The sequence below is a fragment of the Somniosus microcephalus genome, chromosome 1 (assembly GCF_052327205.1).
Source record: "Somniosus microcephalus isolate GS21.2 chromosome 1, FLI_Smic_1.0, whole genome shotgun sequence".
Lineage (NCBI taxonomy): Eukaryota > Metazoa > Chordata > Chondrichthyes > Squaliformes > Somniosidae > Somniosus > Somniosus microcephalus.
The window spans coordinates 346,815,578-346,838,415 of record NC_140987.1 but is presented as its reverse complement, the minus strand read 5'-3'; the positions used below and the strand labels follow the sequence as shown (position 1 = coordinate 346,838,415).

Here is a 22,838-nt window from a genome sequence, read left to right as displayed (position 1 = left end):
CACATTACATCCTCATGTGGAGAAGCCCCCTCCAAAAACACAAAACTACCAGTCTCGGCCTTACAAAAAGAAAGAAAGACACCAGTCTCGGCCTTATAAAAACACAACTGCACCAGTGACGGCCTTACAAAAAGCACCAGGCATTTGTGCATACCTTCTACTTTTTGCCCTGCGAGGGCGATGCCTTTCGCATCCTTGCCTGGCCCCTGCCCACCCTGCAGCTCCTCCTCAATGGGAGCCCAGTGGCTGCAGCAAGGCTGGGGGAAGGCTGCTGAGGGGCAGATGGCGAGATGGCAGATGCCCTTGGGAGTCGGCCTGCACGAGCTCTGGCCTTGGAGTGGCCGGCTGCTGACTGCTCCAACTCTGGCTGGGCAGCAGCAGTCTGTCCAGCGGCTCGTGGCAGCTGCAATGGCGGAGTGGCAGTGTCGGCTGCAGGAATGGTGCCAACCTGGCAGATCGCAGGTGCTCGCTGGTCGCCTGAGACATTGGCACTCGCATGGGCCAGCACTGCAGCATGCGCAGCAAACAGCTGAAGAACAGACTGCTGGGCTGCTGCTGCACGGCGAGTGCCCTGACGATGCCTGGCTGATCCAGCGAGGGTGGCAGCAGTTAGTGCCCGTGTGGCCCTGGTCTGTGTCTGCATGACAACAGCCAGTGAATGGACGGCACGACTGAGCACTTGGCTGGACGCCGCCTGTGCTGCCGCGAAGTCCTGTAGACTCCTGGCCTGTGCTGCACTGAATTGATCCAGACTCCTGGCCTGTGCTGCTCCAAATTGCTGCACACTCCTTGACAAAGACTCAATGGAGTCAGGCATCCTTGCCACTGCAGCCATGAGCTCATTGTGCCTGCGCTCAGCCTGGACGGCCATTTCCTCCAGGAGCCGCACCTCCTCTGCGCTGACCGTCGCAGGACTGGAGGCCGCACTCACCCTCTGGGGAGAAGTCCGCCGAGCTTCCCCACCCCTCCCGCGTTGCTGCAGGCCGCTGGGCCCCGGAGCTTCACTCCCCTCCGACCCTTCCCTCCGGCTCCCCTCCAGGGAAGACGTGTCCCCTACATCGCCATGGGCTGGCGCGGCTGAGGGTGGCACTGATGGGCCGGCTTCCTCTTCCTCCTCCTCGTATTCCGAAGTGCTGACAATGGCAGCTTGAGGGCCCGCCTCCTCACCTGGCGATTCACCATCTGAAAGCAGGAAGGCACAAGAGTAGCTTTAGAGTGAGGACTGGGCGGCAGCGAGGGAGGCATGAGTGGTGCCATTCACTGCATTGGTCGGACAGTGGCAAAGGATGCTGATCTGAGGCGCAAGTGGAACGAGCGAAGTCAAAAAGGTGATGCCCTTACCATTGGTGCCCAGAACAGGGTCGGCATCTCCACTGGCGACGGGTCCAATCAGCCGGCCTGCCATAATGCGCTCCACACGCTGGTCGAGGTCGGAGAGCTCTTTTACGTCAGGACGGCCTCCCCCGGTGTCAATTCGTTTCCGCCGGTTGTGCGCCACCTTGGCCTGCAAGAGAAAGGACGGCCTCTAAGTACAGTGTGAAGCCCTGATCTTGTCTGCACTGCCTCCCATGGTAGAATAGCTTGTACGGTGTGAAGCCCTGATCTTGTCTGCACTGCCTCCCATGGTCGAATAGCTTGTACAGTGTGTAAAGTGCTGAATGTGCAAGTGATTTTCATGACAATCCCATAGCTGCTGGATGAGGGCTGGCCATTAGGGCTTTCAGGTCCCTTTGCCCATAAAGTGAGGTGCACATGCAGGGATGAGGAGGACACTGGAAAGGGTACTCACCCTGACAACCTGAGTGAGGTCGTTGAACTTCTTCCGGCATTGCACAGGAGTCCTGGCAACCACGCTGTTGGAAGACACCCTGTTTGAGACCTCCCTCCAGGCTTTCTGGTAGGCGCTGGGCAGCGGCCTCTTGCCACCTTCTGGGAACAGAACATGGCGCCTGCGCTCCACTCCGCCAACCAGCAGCCTCAGGTCACCGTCGCTGAAGCGCTGCGCTCTCTCCCTGGCCTTCTCCATAGCCCTGGGCGTTGTGCAGGTGAAGCTGAAGTGGTCAGGCCTAGGTTGAGGGCTGCAGTGTGCAGGGCGTGGCAGGCAAACAAATCCACCCTCCCCCTTTAAGAGCTGACCGGCGCCAGAGTGTCTGCCGTCAATCAGCAACTCGCCGCACCAGCGCTGCGCCCGGCCTCGGGGGTATCGCTCAGCACCGCCGGCTTAGCGCCTAAAGATAGTCGTGCATCGCCTGTTTTAGCGCAGCAGCAACCTCTTGGGGCGATGCGACTGAATATCGCCGAAGGGGGCGCGACTTTGCGCCGGGCGCAAACTTTCGCGGGCGCAAACTTTAGCTGCCGCCCGACTTTACCGCCCCAAAAGTGGCTATACTGAATTTCTAGGCCCACCATTTTTAATCTAAACACTACCCATTTCTTGGCTATAACGAATTTCTAGCCCTAAAAGTCTTTAAAAGTTGGGCTTACCTTTATCTCCGGTCCGCTCTTGGGCCTAACCTTTATCTTCGGCTACTCCTCTCGCACTCTTAATTAAAGTCTTTATTCAAATGATTATTTATAGTTACAGTAATTCAGTTATCTAGTTAATTTATTCATTTAATAAAGCACATTATAGTTTTCCCACTCTTAGTTGAAACCACTGCCCTAGCTTAGAGAGAGAAAAAATGTTAATACTCGCCAACCAAAATAAGTGAGTCGAAAGCCATTATACATTAGCTAAAACACAATGGCCCTGAAATTAGGATCGGGGGCTTGCCGCGCGTGCAAGCCCCCGATCTGCACTCACCCTGCGCGCCGACATCTGAAGCCCGGGCCTGCTTGCATTTCCTGTCACAGGCCCGGTTCCGATGTCGGCACGATGTGCTTACCTGATCCAGCGGCGTAGTTAGTGCGATGTGCCGGCTGGGATCAGGTGAGCACTGTGCCGCCAATCATGAAAAGTATGGGCTGCCAAAACACTACTTTAACTTTAAATAAAATTTTAAAAAATATCCCACTGATTGTATTAACTATAAATAAGTTTTAAAAAATGTTTTAAACAATTAATCAATTTTTTGAAAAAAATAAATTTTTTAAAAATAGAGTCTAAAACTAAACTTACCATCCTGTAAATTCTTTAAAAATAACAAACCTGTGGAAAAAAAAATTCTACATTGTACTAAAAGCCCACTTACCTGAAAAACTAAATACTTACGTCTTGTTTTTCCACGCGTAAAGACCGGAGGCCTTTATACGCGCGCAACTCTGAAAAAAAAAGGAATTTTACTGCGCACGCGCTGCCTGTGCAGTCGCACGCGTTCTGCCTCTTAACCCCTTGGGTCAGAGGACAGGAAATGCCGGTTTTCAGCGCATGCGCTGTGCATGCTGAAAACCGGCAATTCCTCTGGGCACACGCGTGAGTACCCCGTCCTTACTCACGCGTTGTGCCCGGAATTACTGGGCCAATATAGAAAGGACATCTCAGCAACATCATTTGAATAACAAGAAATCATTTGTTGGCTATTGAAGATTACGCCATCAAGCCAATGAATAGTCACATTAAAGGCCACGGCCTAATTTTGATTCTAATCTACCTCAATACACTGGTATTTTATGTTGCACACTAATTAATCATTTGTTTTGTGTGTTGAAGCATTTTGCACCTAATGGAGCTCAGTTAGTTTGCTGCAGGCTGCAACTCCATTTGTGATAAAAACATTTGGAAGTCTCTGATTTCTGTGTGAGTCTATTGACTGTTCTGATGGCTGAAAATATAAATTGTCTCAGGAGGGTACTTCTTTACTGATTTTAAAATGGTTTCTGGCTACTGCTGGCACACCATACTGCAGCTCCAGACAACCAGAGATAGCCCTCGCAGAATGAGCCAGCTTTAGTTTTATCAATCTGGCCGGCACCCCCAGAGTTCTGAGATTCAGAATTAATATGCAAGTTTTGTGTCATCCATGTTATGGAATTGAAAGATTTGGAATGTCATGTTCGTACCAATGACACGGTGCCACTGCCATCGAGAGCTACACCTGTGATCACTTTCTATATTAAGACCCAGGCTGATAGTGTAGAACAGGCAGGGATATCAGTCAGTTACACAGTCTGTTAGCCCAAGCCACCATTGGTTTGCTTTGGGAGGATAGCCCAACGTGTCAGCCTCTTAATAATCTTGCAGCAGCAGCAGCAGCAGCAGCAAAGAAGCAAACAGGCGATTCTTACTGGTAAGACTATCCCATTGCCTTGAGTTTCATCTGCATTACACCAGCTGAGAATACGCACATTTATTCCATACTTCCGTTCTATTAATATATACACTTGGCACATCATTGTAGCTCTCAGTTACCCAGGCAGCACCCCCGCAGCTCTTTTATCCTTGCCAGTTTCGGATTAGGCAGAGAGGGGTGGAGGAGGAGATCTGGCTGATGGTCAGCTTCTTGGAAAGATATCAAAGGGACACGGTATCCATAAAAATAGGCCCTTTTCTAGACAAGCCCAGTGCAGACATGGAAATGTATCATTGTTTCACTTGCTTTTGATGTTACTGATTGCTGGTCTTCTCCCTGCTCCTAAACGCTTGTCAATTGTTGTTCTTTGGACATAATTGGGGGGGGGGGTGAAATTCATCTTTGGGCAGCATCGTAAAACAGGAGTTAGCAAATCGGCAGCCCATTTCATAATCCATTGACATCACTGGAAAAGAAAAATGAACGGAGTGTAAAGCACGCCTGAAACAAATTTCACCCCTGATGTCCCCTTCTGAACTAGGGGTGATGACTGAACTGTACTTGTCCAAACTATGCACAAGAGATAGACAAGGCTACACAGCTGCAGTGGTAATAATTGTGCATTTATTGGCATTTTTAAAACATTATATAGACAATTCAACTGGACAGATCACTAGATGTTTGTGTGACTATTTTATTGCTGGTTGCAACCTCCACAAATGGTAGCTTCATGCTATTAATCTCTGATGGTAACAATGCTCACAATTAGTGGCCATGCATTCAGCTGTCTTGGCTCCAAGCTCTGGAATTCCCTTCCTAAACCTCTCTCTCCTCCTTTAAGACGTTCCTTAAAACCTACCTCTTTGATCAAGCTTTTGGTCACCTGTCCTAATATCTCCTTATGTGGCTCAGTGTCAATTTTTGTCTGATTATGGTCCTGTGAAGATCCTCGAGACGTTTTACTATGTTAGATGCTATATAAAAGCAGGTTGTTGTTGTTGACAGACATGTGAGAGCATCAATGGCACATTGTAATCTTTATTAAAAAACATCTCTTTAAACCGAGAGATCATCTCTTTTAAACCTGGGACTTCCTTCTGGGAAAGACTGCACCTTATGGGTAAATTGTTAACAGTTACATTTCCATGGGGTCATTATGCACAAGCTTACTGCATTTCACAATTGGAAATGTTTCAGAGTTACCTGACGGGAGGCCATTTAGCTACTTAACAAGTCTGAAAAGAGTATTGTTGCAGATGTGTCATGATTTGATTTTTGTGATTTCCATTAATGATTCATATCGTATGCAGTCAACTGAAGCAAAATCCCATGCACCCGCCATTTTGATTTGGGTCAGTTAATAATACTGAAAGTATTGCGATTAACTGTGTGTTCACAAAAAAGAAGAAATGATCCCGTTGGATCTTGACTGCTAAAATGAGCACTGCTGCTGTCGAAAGGCTCCCTAAGATTGCAGCTTCCCTCAGCTGTTTATTGTAGCTGTTTCTCACGTTGCAAGTCTCAGTCTTCATGCTGCTCCTTGTGGCTAATTTGAATGTAATAACCTTATTTCCTCCCCATTTAATTCTTCCTTGAAGGTAAAATAAATGCCGTAATGCAAAATGCACCGACACCAGGGATCAAATATTAAAAATATATAATTGCGGCGGATCTTGATGCCTTATTGGCTGATGAGAATAAAAGGACTAGAATGTTTTTAAATACAGGACTAGAATGTAGCCCTGTATTTAAAAACGGTGCTGCCTTTGAAAAATGATTGAGGCACCTCATTAACTGTGGCCTGTTGGGGGGGCTGAGGACATTAGCCAAATGCATAAGGCATTCTCCGAGCACAGTAAGGCTTCTTATTAAGAGTATTCAGTAGGAATACAGACACCTTGGAAATTCAAATCTCCTCTTTGCCGCATGACTTCAGTCACATTTTTGCTACCTTAATATTTGAGTCATAAAGAAAGTTTGCAACATTCTCTGTCTACATGGCCAAGGTTTTAAGGTACACCATTCTCTTTAAAGCTTGCAACATTTAAAGCGAAACTCTTATCTGATGACTCATTCTGGTAGCACGAGGTGTTGACTTGCTGAGAGTTTGATGTCACAATGGAACTAACTGTGCTTCGTATCTTAATCATAAGGGCTACGAAAGATCACTGGTTGACAATGGGGCGATTTTAACCCTACCTGCTCAGCAGAAACCTGATGGGTGGACAGTTAAAATCGCCCTGGCTCTTACCTGTCTGAAAGCCGCCATGATCCCAACATAGAAACATAGAAGATAGGAGCAGGAGTAGGCCATTCGGCCCTTCGAGCCTGCTCCGCCATTCAATGAGATCATGGCTGATCATCCAAATTCAGTACCCTGTCCCTGCCTTCTCCCCATATCCCTTGATCCCTTTAGCCTTAAGAAATATATCCAACTCTTTCTTGAATATATTTAATGAACTGGCCTCCACCGCCCTCTGTGGCAGAGAATTCCACAGGTTCACCACTCTCTGGGTGAAGAAATTCCTCCTCATTTCAGTCCTAAATGGCTTACCCCTTATCCTTAGACTGTGACCCCTGGTTCTGGACTCCCCGACCATCAGAAACATCCTTCCTGCATCTAGTCTGTCCAGGCCTGACAGAATTTTATAGGTTTCGATGAGATATAGGTTTCGATGAGATGCAATTTTAATCTGCTCTCCTCAGCAGGCAGCAAGGACACACATTCGGAACCAACAGAGTCCTTCTTTACACATGTACGATGTGGCCTGATGACATAATTGAGACCTGACTGTAATTTTAACTGAAGCCTGAGCGGGGAATCCACCTGGAGTTACAATTGGGGCAATGTGAGGGAGATTGACCATTTAATAGAGTTCAAATTTGTCCTTGTATTCACATGAAGAGGAACTGTCATAAGAACATAAGAAATAGGAGCAGGAGTAGGCCATTCAGCCCCTTGAGCCTGCTCCGTCATTCAATAAGATCATGGCTGATCTTCTACCTCAACTCCACTTTCCTGCACTATTCCCATATCCCTTGATTCCCTTAATATCCAAAAATCTATTGATCTCTGTCTTGACTATATTCAACGACTGAGCCTCCACAGCCCTCTGGGGTAGAGAATTCCAAAAATTCACCACCCTCTGAGTGGAGAAATCTCTCCTCCTCTCAGTCCTAAATGGCTGACCCCTTATTCTGAGACTGTGACCCCTGGTTCTAGACTCCCCAGCCAGGGGAAACATCCTCCCTGCATCTGCCCTGTTAAGCCCTGTAAGAATTTTGTATGTTTCAATGAGATCACCTCTCATTCTTCTAAACTCTAGGGAATATAGGCCTAGTCTACTCAATCTCTCCTCATAGGACAATCCCCTCATCTCAGGAATCAGACTGGTCAACCTTTGTTGCACTCCCTCTATGGCAAGTATATCCTTCCTAAGGTAAGGAGACCAAAACTGTACACAATACTCCAGGTGTGGTCTCACCAGGGCCCTATATAATTGCAGTAAGATGTTTTACCCTTATACTCAAATCCTCTTGTAATAAAGGCCAACATACTATTTGCTTTCCTAATTGCTTGCTGTACCAGCATGTTAACTTTCAGTGATTCGTGTACAAGGACACCCAGGTCCCTCTGAACACCAACATTTCTCAATCTCTCACCTTTTCTATTTTTCCTACCAGAGTGGATAACTTCACATTTCTCCACATTATATTCCATTTGTCATGTTCTTGCCCACTCACTTAGCCTGTCTATATCCCCTTGAAGCCTCTTTGCACCCTCCTCACAACTTACATTCCCACCTAGCTTTGTATCAGCAAACTTGGATATATTACATTTGGTCCCCTCATCCAAATCATTGATATAGATTGTGAATAGCTGAGGCCCAATCACTGATCCTTGCGGTACCCCACTAGTTACAGTCTGCCAACCAGAAAATGACCCGTTTATTCCTACTCTCTGTTTTCTGTCCATTAACCAATCCTCAATCCATGCTAGTACATTACCCCCAACCCCATGAGCCCTAAATTTGTTTAATAACCTCTTGACTGGCACCTTATCGAATGCCTCCTGAAAATCCAAATATACCACATCCACTGGTTCCCCCTTATCTATTTTGCTAGTTACAACCTCAAAAACTCTAACAGATTCGTCAAACATGATTTCCCTTTCATAAATCCGTGTTGACTCTGCCCAATCCTATTATTATTTTCTAAGTGCCCTGTTACCTTATCCTTAATAATAGATTCTAGCATTTTCCCTACTACTGATGTCAGGCTAACTGGAATGTAGTTCCCCGTTTTTTCTCTCCCTGCTTTCTTAAATAGTGGGGTTACATTTGCAACCTTCCAATCCGTGGCAACCATTCTAGAATCTAGCGAATTTTGGAAGATGACAACAATGCATCCACTATCTCTATAGCCACCTCTTTTAAAACCCTAGGATGTAGGCCATCAGGTCCAGGGGATTTATCGGCTTTCAGTCCCATTAATTTGTCCAGTACTTTTTTTTACTAATGCTAATTTCTTTCAGTTCCTCATTCTTGCTAGACCCTTGGTTCTCCACTATTTCCAGGAGGTTTTCTGCATCTTCTGTGAAGACAGACACAAAGGGGGCGATTTTAGCTCAGGTGCGGGCTGTTGTCGTATTATCCGAATTTCGTGTTTCCCACACGAATCTAAATGGATGTGGGAGATTGATGCAATTTTAACTCAATTGGCCTATTGATTTCCAACGTGTGGGAAGCCTTTGCAAGGGGGTTTTTCATGACTGAAAGTCCCCTCCAATGAGGTCATCATTGCTGCTGCATTTAAGGTCCACAGCAAGCTTTGCTTCTTCTGCAGGCTTCCAAGCTTCCTCCATTTGGTGTCAGAGGGACCTGCAGGAGAGATGACAAGCGGGAGGGCAAGAGCAGCTCCTCACTTTGACGAGGCAGCACTTCAGGCATTGGTGGATGGGGCTAGGGCCAACAGGGAGGTCCTGTTCCCTTCATCAGGGAGAAAGAGGCCTTCCACTCAGACCAAGGCTGTGTGGATGCAGGTGGATGAGGAGGTCAATTCCTTGAGAGTCACCCGCAGAACCTGGACACAGTGCAGGAAAAGATTTCATGACCTTCAGCACGCTGGAAAAGTGAGTATGAATTTCCCATCACCCTCAATCTGATCCCCATCGCCTTTCCTCACCAGTACTCAGCTTCAGCAATCTCTTCCTCCACATCCCACTTGACACTGACATCCATGCACCCTTACCCATTCCCTCTCTCTCTATGCTCACATTCACATAACTATTCCACCATGCAGCCCTCACACTCCCTCTCACTCTGATGCTTTGAACACAACTGACAACACACAGCGAGGTCCCTTGGTCTTGCAACCTCACTCCATCTTTGTCTCCTTCTAAGTATCTATGTTATGCAATCTCCACACTCACTCCTTCATTCTCACTCAACCTCCACTTGTCTCCCTCATTGCAGGAAAAGAGAGCTCACAACAAAAGAGAGCGAGCGAGGACAGGAGGAGGGCCACCCTCAATAGCCCACCTGACCCCCTGGGAGGAGGCCGTCCTGGAAATAATTTGCATTGAGGATGATTCACGCATGGGGGACGGACAGACGGGTGCAACACGGCAAGCTGGTAACAGAAAGTTTCCCATCTCTCTCTTTGACATTGCATGAGTCGCTGATAATGATTGTCAAGCTGTGACAGATGGACTTATGCGCATCTGCAAAAAGCTATGTGCATGTAGCCTTGGCATCACATCTGTAACTCTTTCCTTTACTCCCCCACAGGACCATCACAAGCATCCGTCCCCCCTAGCCAGGAAGAAGAGGCTGAGCAGCCAGACTCCTCAGAGGAAGCTGCAACCTCTGAGGGCGCAGCGTCAGCAGAATTCTGCGCACCCAGCACCAGCGCAGACACTCACACCTCGGTGGGACCTTTGGGACATAGAGTAGAGTTGTCACCTGGTGTATCACAGCTCACAAGTGAACATCAGCAGATTGTGGAGTCAGGGACAGCAGTGGAGAGTCCTAGTCGGAGGGCGCAGGACTCTGCCAGCTCGGCTCAGCAGCATGTCGACCCTCTGCCTCTGGGTCCATCCATGAGATCAGCGGTGATGGAACTCCAGGCACAGATGCAGGAGTTTCTGGCAGGTTTTGTCTCTAGGGTCGCTGCGAGTGTGGAGTGAATGGAGGAGTCCATAGCGAACATGAGCAGAGCCTTTGTGGAGTCATTGGCGCATGAACGCATGAACATGGAAAGAATGGCTACCTCTGTGTTAAGGCTGGCTACCATGCAGGAGAGGATGGCTACGGTAGAGGAAAGGAGGGCTATGGCCATGGAGGAGGTTAGTCACCAGGGTATGGAAAACATGGTCATTGTTCAGAATAGAATGACATCTCTTGAGGAGTGATGGGCATCTATTGAACAGAGAAACCAGACCTTCATGGAAGTCCTTCTGAGTAGGACTGCCTTTGCAGATACGGGTCCCCATGGCTCCCCTGATGTGCAGCAAGGTGCTCTCCAGCCACTTGCAGGTGCTGAGGGGGACCTGACCCATGTGAGGGAGGTTGGTGGCTGACCTCAAGGAAGTGGGGGCTCCTCTCCAAGCGCTCACACTTCCATGCCTGCAGAGCCCTTGGTCAGAGCCCCACAAGAGTTCCCACCCAAGTGAGATAGACGTCTCAACCGCTGCACAGCCGCTGGAGCAGCAGACTGTTGATGAGCCCTCACAGGCTCGCAACCCCAGAGGACAGCCGCCAAAGGTGCCGAGACAGGAGCAGTAGGAAAGTGAGCAAGGGGCCTCCACATCTGCTGAAGCTACAGGGAAAGCACTACATAGGAGCACGCATAAGAGGAAAATTCTGCACAAGCAGTCACAAGGACAGTCACTTGGGTGAAATGTTGTGTTTATTGTAAAAATGCCATCAGTTGGTTCTTGTACATAAAAATTCTGATGGCAACTTTTGCAGTTGTGACGTGTGTGATTTTGCGAATGGGACTTTCACATTGAGGGCTTAGGATTACTTGCAGTTTTCAGTATGCTGGTCAAATAGCTAGAAATCCATTGGGTCTTGGCCATTGTCGATGCTCAGGTAAGAAGCTGTGAAGCAAAAGTGTTTGGTTGACTAGGGTAAGCAAATCTGGCCAGGATGAGTGTGTTCCTTGCATCCCAGGCAGCAATGTTCTCGCGTAATGCTGCCACTGGTTGATGGGCCTCTGCAGGATCTTCGTTTTCACCCTCCTCCTCCTCCTCCTCTGAGGAGGAGGAGGATATGTGAGGAGCCATTTGGTCCTCAGGAATCTGCAAGCCACGACGCTGTGCCATGTTGTGAAGTGCACAGCAAACTACGACGGTTCTGGAGACCCTGGCTGCTGAGTACTGTAGGGCTCCACCTGATCTATCCAGGCATCTGAAGCGCATCTTCAGCAAACCGATGGTTTGCTCGATAATGGATCTGGTGGAAATGTGGCTGGAGTTGTAGCACTCCTCAGCTTCGTTGGCTGGCCTCCTCAACGGTGTCATTAGCCACGTCCTCAGGGGATAGTCCTTGTCTCCAAGTAGCCATCCGTGAAGTTGGTCTGGCGGACTGAATAGCGAAGGCACACTGGACTGGTGCTGTATGAAGGAGTCATGGCAACTGCCAGGGTACATGGCACAAACATGCAAAATTTCCTTCTTGTGGTCACACACCAGCTGAACGTTGAGGGAGTGGAAGCCCTTGCGGTTGACAAAAACAACAGGATTGCGATGGGGTGCCCTAAGGGCCACATGTGTGCAGTTAGCGATGCCCTGCACCCTCGGAAAGCCTGCCAGATGAGCTAATCCAACTGCTCGCGCCGTGATACTTGCTCGATCCTTGGTGAAATGGATGTGATTGTGCGTGAGGGCAAATAGGACATCGGTTACCTGGGTGATGCAAGTATGTGCGGCTGCCTGGGAGATGCCGCTGATGTCTGCTGCTGATCCCTGGAATGAGCCTGAGGCAAAAAAGTTGAGTGCGGTGGTGACTTTGATGGCCACTGGTAATGGTTGTCCACCTGGTCCTCTGGGCAGCAGGTCTTGCTGTAGCATTGCGCAGATGTCAGTCACTACCTCTCGTGAAAGTCGGAGCCGCCTTTGGCACTGCTGCTCAGACATGTTGAGGTAGCTGATCCTGCATCTGTAGGCCCTGTTTGGGGGGTATCTCCTGCGCCGACGGGCTTCCAGGTGCTGGCCCTTTCTGGCCTGTGCAGCTTCAGGTGGTTGAGCAGCAGCCTGGCGCTCCTGCTGCTGCTGCTCTTGCTGGTGCTGGTGTTGTTCCTGGTTCTGCTGGTGCCGCGGCTGGTGCTCGAGCTCCTCTAATGCCCAGATGGGAAGGAAATAAATGGCTCCCATGCTTCTGGTATATGCCTTCGTTGAGGAAGCGCTGAGTGAAGGTGGTGAGAGGGGTTTCCCAGGAGGTCACAATGGAGATGGGTGTGAGGCACCAACCTTCCACAGATGTGGTTAAGCCTTGTAAATGTTGCCCCAGACCTGAGACCACGAAGTCCTGCCACCCTGCAAATCATGGCTGATCAAATCTCAACTTTAATGGTTGACCTGCAGTTGAAAGTCACCAATGCAATAGTGCTCCCGCCAGGTTTCACATTCGTGATTCCCACCAGGCGTGTTTTACATGGGAAAAGGGTTAAAGTTGCAAAGGCCTGTTAAAATAGCATTATAGAGGCTATTTATTGGTAATTACGGGCCTTGAAGACCAGTCCCGCCTGTTGGATGCGGGACGGAGTCAGGACCATCAGACACGCCTGAGTTAAAATTGCTCGGAGTCGGGAACCAGGCCCCTGTCAGCCTCAAAGCCCATCTCACGGCCCAATGAATATCGAGGCCAAAGTATTTGTTTAATTTCTCTGCTATTTCCTTAATCCCCATTATAATTTCTCCTGTCTCAGCCTGTAAGGGACCCACATTTACTTTCGCTAATCGTTTCCTTTTTACATACCTATAGAAGATTTTACAGTCTGCTTTTATGTCTCTCGCTATTTTACTCTCATTCTATTCTCGCTTTCTTTATCAATTTCTTGGTCCTCCTTTGCTGAATTCTAAAATCCTCCCAATCCTCAGGCTTACTACTCTTTTTGGCAACATTATTAGCCTCTTTCTTTAATCTAATACTATCTTTAATTTCTCTTGTTAGCCACGGTTAGACCATTTTTCCCATGGTGTTTTTATTCCTTAAGGGAATGTATATTCGGTGCGAATTATGAATTATTTCTTTAAATGTTTGCCATTGCTTTTCTACTGTCATATCTTTTAATCTAATTTCCCAACCTAGCTTAGCCAATTCACCTCTCTTACCTATATAGTTTGCTTTGTTCAGGTTTAGAACCCTAGTTTCAGACTTAACTAAATCACTCTCAACCTCAACATTATATTCTATCATATTATGATCACTGCTCCCCAGAGGCTCCTTTACCACAAGGTTATTAATTAACCCTGTCTCACTGCACAGTACTAGATCTAAAATAGCCAATTCCCTCATAGGTTCCTTGACATACTGATCTAGAAAACTATCTTGAATGCATTCCATGAACTCTTCCTTTGCACTATTTCTGCAAAATTTGGTCCAATTAAAGTTGCTTTTAAAGGTGATGTCACATTTCAGTGTTTTATCCCTGACATCAGTATAACTTTAGTTGTGTGCTTGGCAGGCTACCAGTCCTATTTTTAATCTACTGCACTTCATGTGAGTGAAATTTATGTCATGATCTCCACCTGTTCATGAATACTAATCTTGTTGCCTCAACAGCTCGATTCAAAACATTTCAGAAATTTTAAACAAACTTGACAAGGCTTTCTTTAATCAAACAGTTGATTGCTTTTGAAAACCGACACGCTCAGAGCATCATGATCCTGAGCACATCACTGAAACAGAAAAAAATCGATGGGTTACCTTGCTAACTGACAATGAAATGAAATCCTTCCCCTCTCGCCTTGTTTGAGGGGCTTATGTGATTCACAACCTGACTCTCAGTGGGACGAAGCTCACAAAAAAAACCCCACTTAGAGATGCTACAAGGACGACGTCCTCTGCTCTTCCCCAACAGCAGGGCTGGACCCCAATTTATTTTGAAGGTTCTTGGATTAAGGTTGCTAAATTTTGTGCCAATTTGTTTTGAATTTTGCGCAGATTTCTGCTGCTTATTTGTGGTCACTGAGGCGGTCCAAATTCATTTTGTGTAGACTGTCATTAACACACAAGAATGGTATGATAGGTTATATTGACAACAATTATGCATATCTGTGTAAAATGAACATGATCTAAGACAGATGTGTAATGTCACCAGGCCTTTCAGATTATGTGAGTCTGCTTGCTGGTAATTATAAACTGAATACCCAGCTGGAAGCCAATGTGGAATTGCAACTCCCAATATATAAAACAATATCTATAACCAGCATTATTCCAAGGAAAAACAAAAGATATATTACAGATTCCTGCCTGTTTTTTAGTTCTATGAATCTAACCACTATCTCAAACAAAAACTGGAGGGAGAGGAATAAGTTTGTAACATAGGAATTGCTAGGTTTAAAAAGACTAAGGTCCATTTAGTTCACCCTCTACCTTCCTGGTAGTCATATGATACAACAATTTTGGAGATCTTGACTAATCGTAGCAATCAATCTCTATCAGTCTACAACAGACCCAGACAGCTTGGGCTGCACATTAAAAAAAAATTAAAACAGCAGAGGTAACTTCTGTAATTTTTACACATTTCACAAATCAAAACGTATAAAGTTTTGTCAGACTGGAAATGACATGCCGATATTGGCTGAAAACTTGGGTTCACATGATCTTCCTCTGGCTGCTATTTTAATGGAACCAGTGGCCTGATTATTCGAAATGCTAAAGGAGCAGATAGAGAATAGGTATACAAGTGCATTAAAAGGGGCTATTCACTGATCCAGGAGTTCCACGGCAGGGAGCATGGGTCACAGAATCAGCACTGCCGTGTTGAAGGCCCACCTCCGACCTGCACTCCCTACTAGTGGAGCTCCCTGCGGGAGTACGTTGGTGAGTTTACCCTCGAGTGTTCATGAGCCCAAATTGTCAACAGTCATTTGCAGCCTCCATTATGTTCAGTTAGTGCTCAGAGTTGGTGGTCTTGTATTGAAGTTTCTTCCAGAATAGCCTTTGAATTGTTAATTCCTGCCTAAACATTTTCAAATTTCCTCAAAAGGTGTACTCGATCCTGGATAGTCAGTAAGTTATCTTTTCATAATGTTCCTTTTGTTTTTCTTCTTGCAGGTTTTATACAAACTGTTTAAGACTTTCTGCATCATGCCCTCTGTTGGCGTGTCCGATGTTTTGTTTGGAATTATTAAGTTCTTTCTTGTGGGATTCGGAGGTTTACTGGTGGGCGTAACTTATGGAATCATTGCAGCCCTCACTACTCGCTTCACGGAGAATATTCGCGTGATTGAACCTCTCTTCGTATTCCTGTACAGCTATTTGTCATATCTGACTGCCGAAATGTTCCAATTCTCTGGCATCGTGGCGTAAGTATTGCCCCTATTAACGCTTTAATCTCAGAAGTTAACAACGGTTGTGTGAAGTTCCATCATCTTTGACAGAACTTGTAGTGTCATGCCAAAAAATTTGACATGCTCTTAACCAAACGGAAGATTTCTTGAGAGAAGAATGATCTTCTCGTGGTCGTAGTTTGTTGCGTTTCTCAACAACAATAGCTTGCAATTGTGTCGTATCTTTAAAACCATCCCAAGTGCTTCACAGAGGTTTGAGGGAAACAGATGCAGAGCCAAAGGAGGAGTGATAGAAACATAGAAACATAGAAGATAGGAGCAGGAGTAGGCCATTCGGCCTCTCGAGCCTGCTCCGCCATTCAATGCGATCATGGCTGATCATCCAAATTCAGTACCCGGTCCCTGCTTTCTCCCCATACTCCTTAATCCCTTTAGCCTTGAGAAATATATACAACTCCTTCTTGAATATATTTAATAAATTGGCCTCTACTGCCTTCTGTGGTAGAGAATTCCACAGGTTCACCACTCTCTGGGTGAAGAAATTCCTCCTCATTTCCGTCCTAAATGGCCTAGCCCTTATCCTTAGACTGTGACCCCTGGTTCTGGACTCCCCGACCATCGGGAACATCTTTCCAGCATTTAGTCTGTCTAGTCCTGTTAGAATTTTATAAGTTTCGATGAGATCCCCTCTCATTCTTCTAATCTCCAGCGAGTACAAGCCTAATCGATCCAATCTCTCCTCATACGTCATTCCTGCCATCCCAGGTATCAGCCTGGTGAATCTTCGCTGAACTCTTTCCATGGCAAGAACATCCTTCCTCAGATAAGGCGACCAAAACTGCACACAATACTCAAGATGTGGTATCACCAAGGCCCTGTACAACTGCAGCAAGACATCCTTGTTCCTGTACTCAAACCCTCTCGCTGCGAAGGCCAACATACCATTTGCCTTCTTAACCGCCTGCTGCACCTGCATGCTTACCTTCAGCGACTGGTGCACAAGGACACTCAGATCTCGTTGCACTTCCTCTTCTCCCAATCTATTGCCATTCAGATAATAATCTGCCTTCCTGTTTTTGCTACCAAAGTGGATAACCTCACATTTATCCACGTTATATTGCATCTGCCATGCTTCTGCCCAATCACCCAACCTGTCCAAATCATCCTGGAGTTTCTCGGCATCCCCCTCACAGCACACACGCCCACCCAGCTTTGTGTCGTCTGCAAATTTGGAGATATTACATCTAGTTCCCTCGTCTAGATCATTAATATATATTGTGAATAGCTGGGGTCCAAGGACCGATCTCTGCGGTACCCCACTAGTCACTGCCTGCCACTCGGAAAAAGACCCGTTTATTCCAACTCTTTGCTTTCTGTCTGCCAACCAGTTCTCTATCCAAGTCAGTACCTTGCCCCCAATCCCATGTGCCTTAACTTTACACGCTGATCTCTTATGCGGGACCTTATCGAAAACCTTCTGAAAGTCCAAATTCACCACATCCACTGGTTCTCCCTTAGCTATTTTACCAGTTACATCCTCAAAACATTCCAGTAGATTAGTCAAGCACGATTTACCCTTTGTAAATCCATGTTGACTTTGTCCGATCCTGTCACTGTTTTCCAAGTGCTCTGCTATTACATCTTTTATAATGGACTCTAGCAGTTTCCCCACTACCGATGTCAGGCTTACCGGTCTGTAATTCCCCGTTTTCTCTCTACCACCTTTTTTGAATAGTGGGGTAACATTAGCTACCGTCCAATCCATGGGTACTGTTCCAGATTCCATCGAATGTTGGAAGATGATCAGCAATGCATCTACTATTTCCAGGGCCACTTCCTTAAGTACCCTAGGATGTAGATTAGGAAGGATGGTCAACAACTTGGTCCAAGAGGTAGTCTTCACAAAGGGTTTTAAAGGAGGAGAAAGAGGTAGAGAGCCAAAAGGGGTTTAGGGAAACTAGATAGATACATTAGACAGACGCATAGATATACATGGGAGCAATTGAAAGTAATCAACATCTTGGTTTTCAGACAATGAGTGAAGCTTGAATGGTTTCTAACTTTATCTCATCCCCAAATTTAAAATACGGCCTTATTACTCAACGTTGCCATATTACAAATAATATATAATATGCTAATTTTATGGAGTTGCTTTGTACATATTTGGGGTTTTGTATTCACATACTGCCACCAGCTTTCAGTGAGCACAGCTACATCCGTGTTAATTTCACTTTGAAGTGTTAATGATTTGAAACTCATTACAGTATAAAGAAAATCCATGCTCAGCACATACATTCTTTTCAGTTCTTTGCTTTTCTTTGCATTAATTGCCAATAATTCTATTAACCTATAGATTAACGTATCGTAATCTGTCAATATAGATTAATATATAATATGGCATTTTCCTTTGCTATCACTAACATGTACTATTCATGGCTTGCTCATTAACAGTAAAATTGCATAAAGGGGGCGAATTTGGCCTAATGCTTTAGGCGCCAAAGAGTCTCCAAGGTGGCCAAGATGGGATCTTAAGTGCAGATGCCATCTTGGTAAAGAAGTTGAAGCGCGCGCTAGGAACGGCCGCCCGGAGGTTCGTTGAGGGGTTGATTGACAATTAAATTGCCTGCTAGTGCTCATTAAAAAGGCTGCACGCCATTTTGGTGGGTAACACTTCATTTAACGACCTCTCCTAACAGCGACCAGTGGAACAGGAGTAAACAAGGTGTTGCTGAGTATTTCAAGCGCTACTTAAAGCCATGTTCAGCTTTCACTGTTCACTAGCTGATCGAGATCGACTGACTACACTGTGATTGAAGAGGACGTTTGAGACACATTGGGAGTCTTTGTCAAGACTTCACCAACACTCTACCAATATTTTTCCCAGAAATTCTCTCAGGACTTCACCTAAAAAGAGTGAGTGCTGTGCTACTCTACCTTATTGGACACCTTATAGGAGTCACCAGGACAAAGGGAGTGCTTGGCCATGGGCATCTTTCTAGGGGTCCACCTTGCTCTGCATGAGGACATAAGACATAAGACATAAGAAATAGGAGCAGGAGTCGGCCAACCGACCCCTCGAGCCTGCTCCACCATTCAATAAGATCATGGCTGATCTGATCCTAACGTCAAATCTTCTATCACTCTCCATCCACCCGAACCCATGTGATCTCCCGGGAGAGGCGAAAAACCAGATAAAAAACCCAATGGCCAATTTGGGAGAAAAAATCTGGGAAATTCCTCTCCGACCCATCTAGGCGATCGAAACTCGTCCAGGAGATCACTCTGTCCCTATATTTTCTACAGTACTTACCTTCTGTAAAGACGATCTCCACCCCAGCCAGGAACAGGAATAAAACCATCTCCTGAAATCTAACACAGAATTAGAACACAAGAAGTAGAAGCAGAACCAGGCTACACGGCCCCTGGACCCGCTCCACTACCCACAGGGCCATGACCATTCCAAACCTAGGCTCATGTCCAATTTCCTGCCCGCTCCCCGTAACCCTTAATTCCCTTTACTTCTAGGAAACTATCTATTTCTGTTTTAAATTTATTTAATGATGTAGCTTCCACAGCTTTCTGGGGCAGCAAATTCCACAAACCTACCACCCTCTGAGTGAAGAAGTTTCTCCTCATCTCAGTTTTGAAAGAGCAGCCCCTTATTCTAAGATTATGCCCCCTAGTTCTAGTTTCACCCATCATTGGGAACACCCTCACCACATCCACCCGATCAAGCCCCTACACAATCTTATATGTTTCAATAAAATCGCCTCTCATTCTTCTGAACTCCAATGAGTAGAGTCCCAATCTACTCAACCTCTCCTCATATGACCACCCCCTCATCCCCGGGATTAACCGAGTGAAACTTCTTTGTACTGACTCGAGAGCAAGTATGTCTTTTCTTAAGTATGGACACCAAAACTGTATGCAGTATTCCAGGTGCGGCCTCACCAATACCTTGTACAACTGCAGCAATACCTCCCTGTTTTTATATTCTATCCCCCTAGCAATGAAAGCCAACATTCCATTGGCCTTCTTGATCACTTGCTGCACCTGCATACTAACTTTTTGAGTTTCGTGCACCAGGACCCCCAGATCCCTTTGTACTACAGTACTTTCCAGTTTCTTGCCATTAAGATAATAACTTGCTCTATGATTTTTCCTGCCAAAGTGCATAACCTCACACTTTCCAGTATTGTATTCCATCTGCCAAATCTCTGCCCACTTACTTAGCCTGTCTATGTCCCTTTGCAGGTTTTTTATGTCCTCCTCACTCACTACTTTCCCTCCCATCTTTGTATCATCTGCAAACTTTGATATGTTACACTCGGTCCCCTCCTCCAAATCGTTAATATAGATTGTAAAGAGTTGGGGACCCAGCACTGACCCCTGCGGAACACCACTAGTTACTGATTGCCAGTCTGAGAACGAACCATTTATCCCAACTCTCTGCTTTCTGTCAGAGAGCCAATCCTCCACCCACGCCAGAATATTACCCCCAATCCCGTGATTTTTTATCTTGAGCAATAATCTTTTGTGTGGCACCTTGTCAAATGCCTTTTGGAAGTCTAAATACACTACATCCTCTGGTTCCCCTTTATCCGCCCTGTATGTTACTTCCTCAAATAACTCAAGCAAATTTGTCAAACATGACTTCCCCTTCATGAAACCATGCTGAGTTTGTCCTATTAAATTATGTTTATCCAAATGTCCCGTTACTGTCTCCTTAATAATGGACTCTTAACATTTTACCAACCACAGATGTTAGGCTAACAGGTCTATAGTTTCCAGCCTTCTGCCTACTACCCTTTTTAAATAAGGGTGTTACATTAGCAGTTTTCCAATCTGCAAGGGACCTTTGCTGAGTCCAGGGAGTTTTGGAAAATTATTACCAATGCATCCACAATCCCTAACGCCAATTCCGTCAAGACCCTAGGATGTAAGCCATCAGGTCCAGGGGATTTATCCGCCTTGAGTCCCATTATTTTACCAAGTACCACTTCCTTAATGATTTTAATTGTATTTAGCTCCTCCCCCCCTAGAGCCCCCTGTTTGTCCAGTGTTGGGATATTCTTAGTGTCCTCTACCGTAAAGACTGATACAAAATATTTGTTCAGCGTTATTGCCATCTCCATGTTTCCCACCATTAATTTCCTGGTCTCATCCTCTAAGGGACCAACATTTACTTTAGCCACCCTTTTTCTTTTTATATAACTATAGAAACTTTTGGTATCTGTTTTTATATTTTTTTCTAATTTACTTTCATAATCTATCTTCCCTTTCTTAATCAATCTTTTCGTTATTTTTTGCTGTCTTTTAAAGACTTCCCAATCTTGTAACCTCCCACCAGATTTGGCTACCTTATATGCCCTTGTTTTTAGTCGGATACTATCCTTAATTACTTTACTTAGCCACGGATGGCTATCTTTTCTTTTACACCCTTTTTTCCTCAGTCGAATATATGTTTTTTGGAAGTTGTAAAATAACTCCTTAAATGTACACTACTGATCATGTACCGTCTTACCCTTTAATCTATTTTCCCAGTCCACTCTAATCAATTCCGCTCCCATCCCTTCATAGTCTCCTTTATTCAAGCTCAGCACGCTTGTTTGAGATCCAACCTTCTCACCCTCTAATTGAATATGGAATTCAACCATGTTATGGTCACTCATTCCAAGAGGATCCTTTACTAGGACATTTTTAATTAATCCTGTCTCATTACACAGGACCAAATCTAATGTTGCTTGCCCCCTGGTCGGTTCAGTTACATACTGCTCAAGAAACCCATCCCTAATACACTAAATTAACTCATCCTCAAGGCTGCTCTGCCCAATTTGATTTGTCCAGTTAATATGATATTTAAAATCCCCCATAATTATAGCTGTTCCCTTATTACAAGCCTCAACTATTTCCTGATTAATACTCCGTCCAACAGAGTTATAACTGTTCGGAGGCCTATAGGCTACGCCCACTAGTGTTTTTTTCCCCTTATTTGGAGGAGGAGATGAGGACAGGCGAGAGGGACAGAAGGGCGAGGAAAGCTCTCAGCAGGAGACCTGATCCACTCAGTGTCATCAGAGCAGAACTATTCCTACATTCACATAACCCAAGACCAGTGCATGAGGAGGCTGCGCTTGATCAGGGAGTTCATCACAGAGATCTGTGGCCTTGTGGAACGAATACTCAGACTTTGCAGCACAGCCAGGACTGCCAGTCATGGTCACAGTTGCACTTAACTTTTATGCTACTGCAGCCTTTCAAGCTTCAACAGGTGATATAACTCACATATTACAATCCTCTGTGCACTTCTGCTTAAGGGAGGTCTCTGTGGCTCTATACACTCTGAAATGAACATATATCATTCCCTATTTGACAGGATTGCGGGGTTCCCCATGGTCCAGGGAGCCATTTACTGTACACATGTGACCATACAAGCCCCTCATTTAAACTCGTAGGTGTTCAGGAACAGGAAGGGATTCCAATCCCTCAATGTATAGTTTGTCTGCAACCACCGGCAGCTCATCATGCAAGTGAATGCCTGCTATCCAGGGAGCTGCCACGATGCTTTTAAATTGAGACAGTCATCCATCCCACAGATCTTTGAGCCCCAATGCAATGTGAATGTAAGGTGACAAGGGATGCCCTCTGATGCCATAGCTCATGACTCTCCTGAGAAACCCCAGACACCAGCTGAGCACTCATACCATGAGAACCACTCAGCCACCAGGAATATCATTAAGCAGACCATTGGGATCCTCAAGCCGAGGTTTAGATGCCTTGACCGGTCAGGAGGTGTCCTGCAGTATTCGGCAGAGAAGGTGTCAAGAGTCTTGGTGACATGCAGCATGCTCCACAATCTGGCAATCATGAGAGACCAGTCGTTACCACCAGCACTTGTGCCAGAGGGTCAAGCTGAGGAGCTACAAGAGGAGGAGGAGGGGGAGGAGGAAGAGGAGCAGGAGGAAGAGGAAGAAGAGAAAAGGGACTGGGCAAGCACCAGAGGCTTCGAGGTAAACAGCCCACACCTGGGAGGGACGCTCGCTGCCATCTAATTGAAGAGCGCTTTTGAGAGACGTGCTCCACCATTA

The 22,838-nt window shown here is 46.0% G+C and overlaps 1 protein-coding gene across 1 annotated transcript in view; it reads left to right on the top strand.

Moving 5' to 3' along the window:
- The window catches only part of LOC147124952 (sodium/hydrogen exchanger 2-like), a 414,512-nt gene that overhangs the window by 104,744 nt on the left and 286,930 nt on the right, over positions 1-22,838 (top strand). Inside the window, exon 3 of the mRNA XM_085995231.1 lies at positions 15,515-15,765. Coding sequence (XP_085851357.1) covers positions 15,515-15,765 — 251 coding nt within the window. The remainder of the gene's footprint in view (positions 1-15,514; positions 15,766-22,838) is intronic.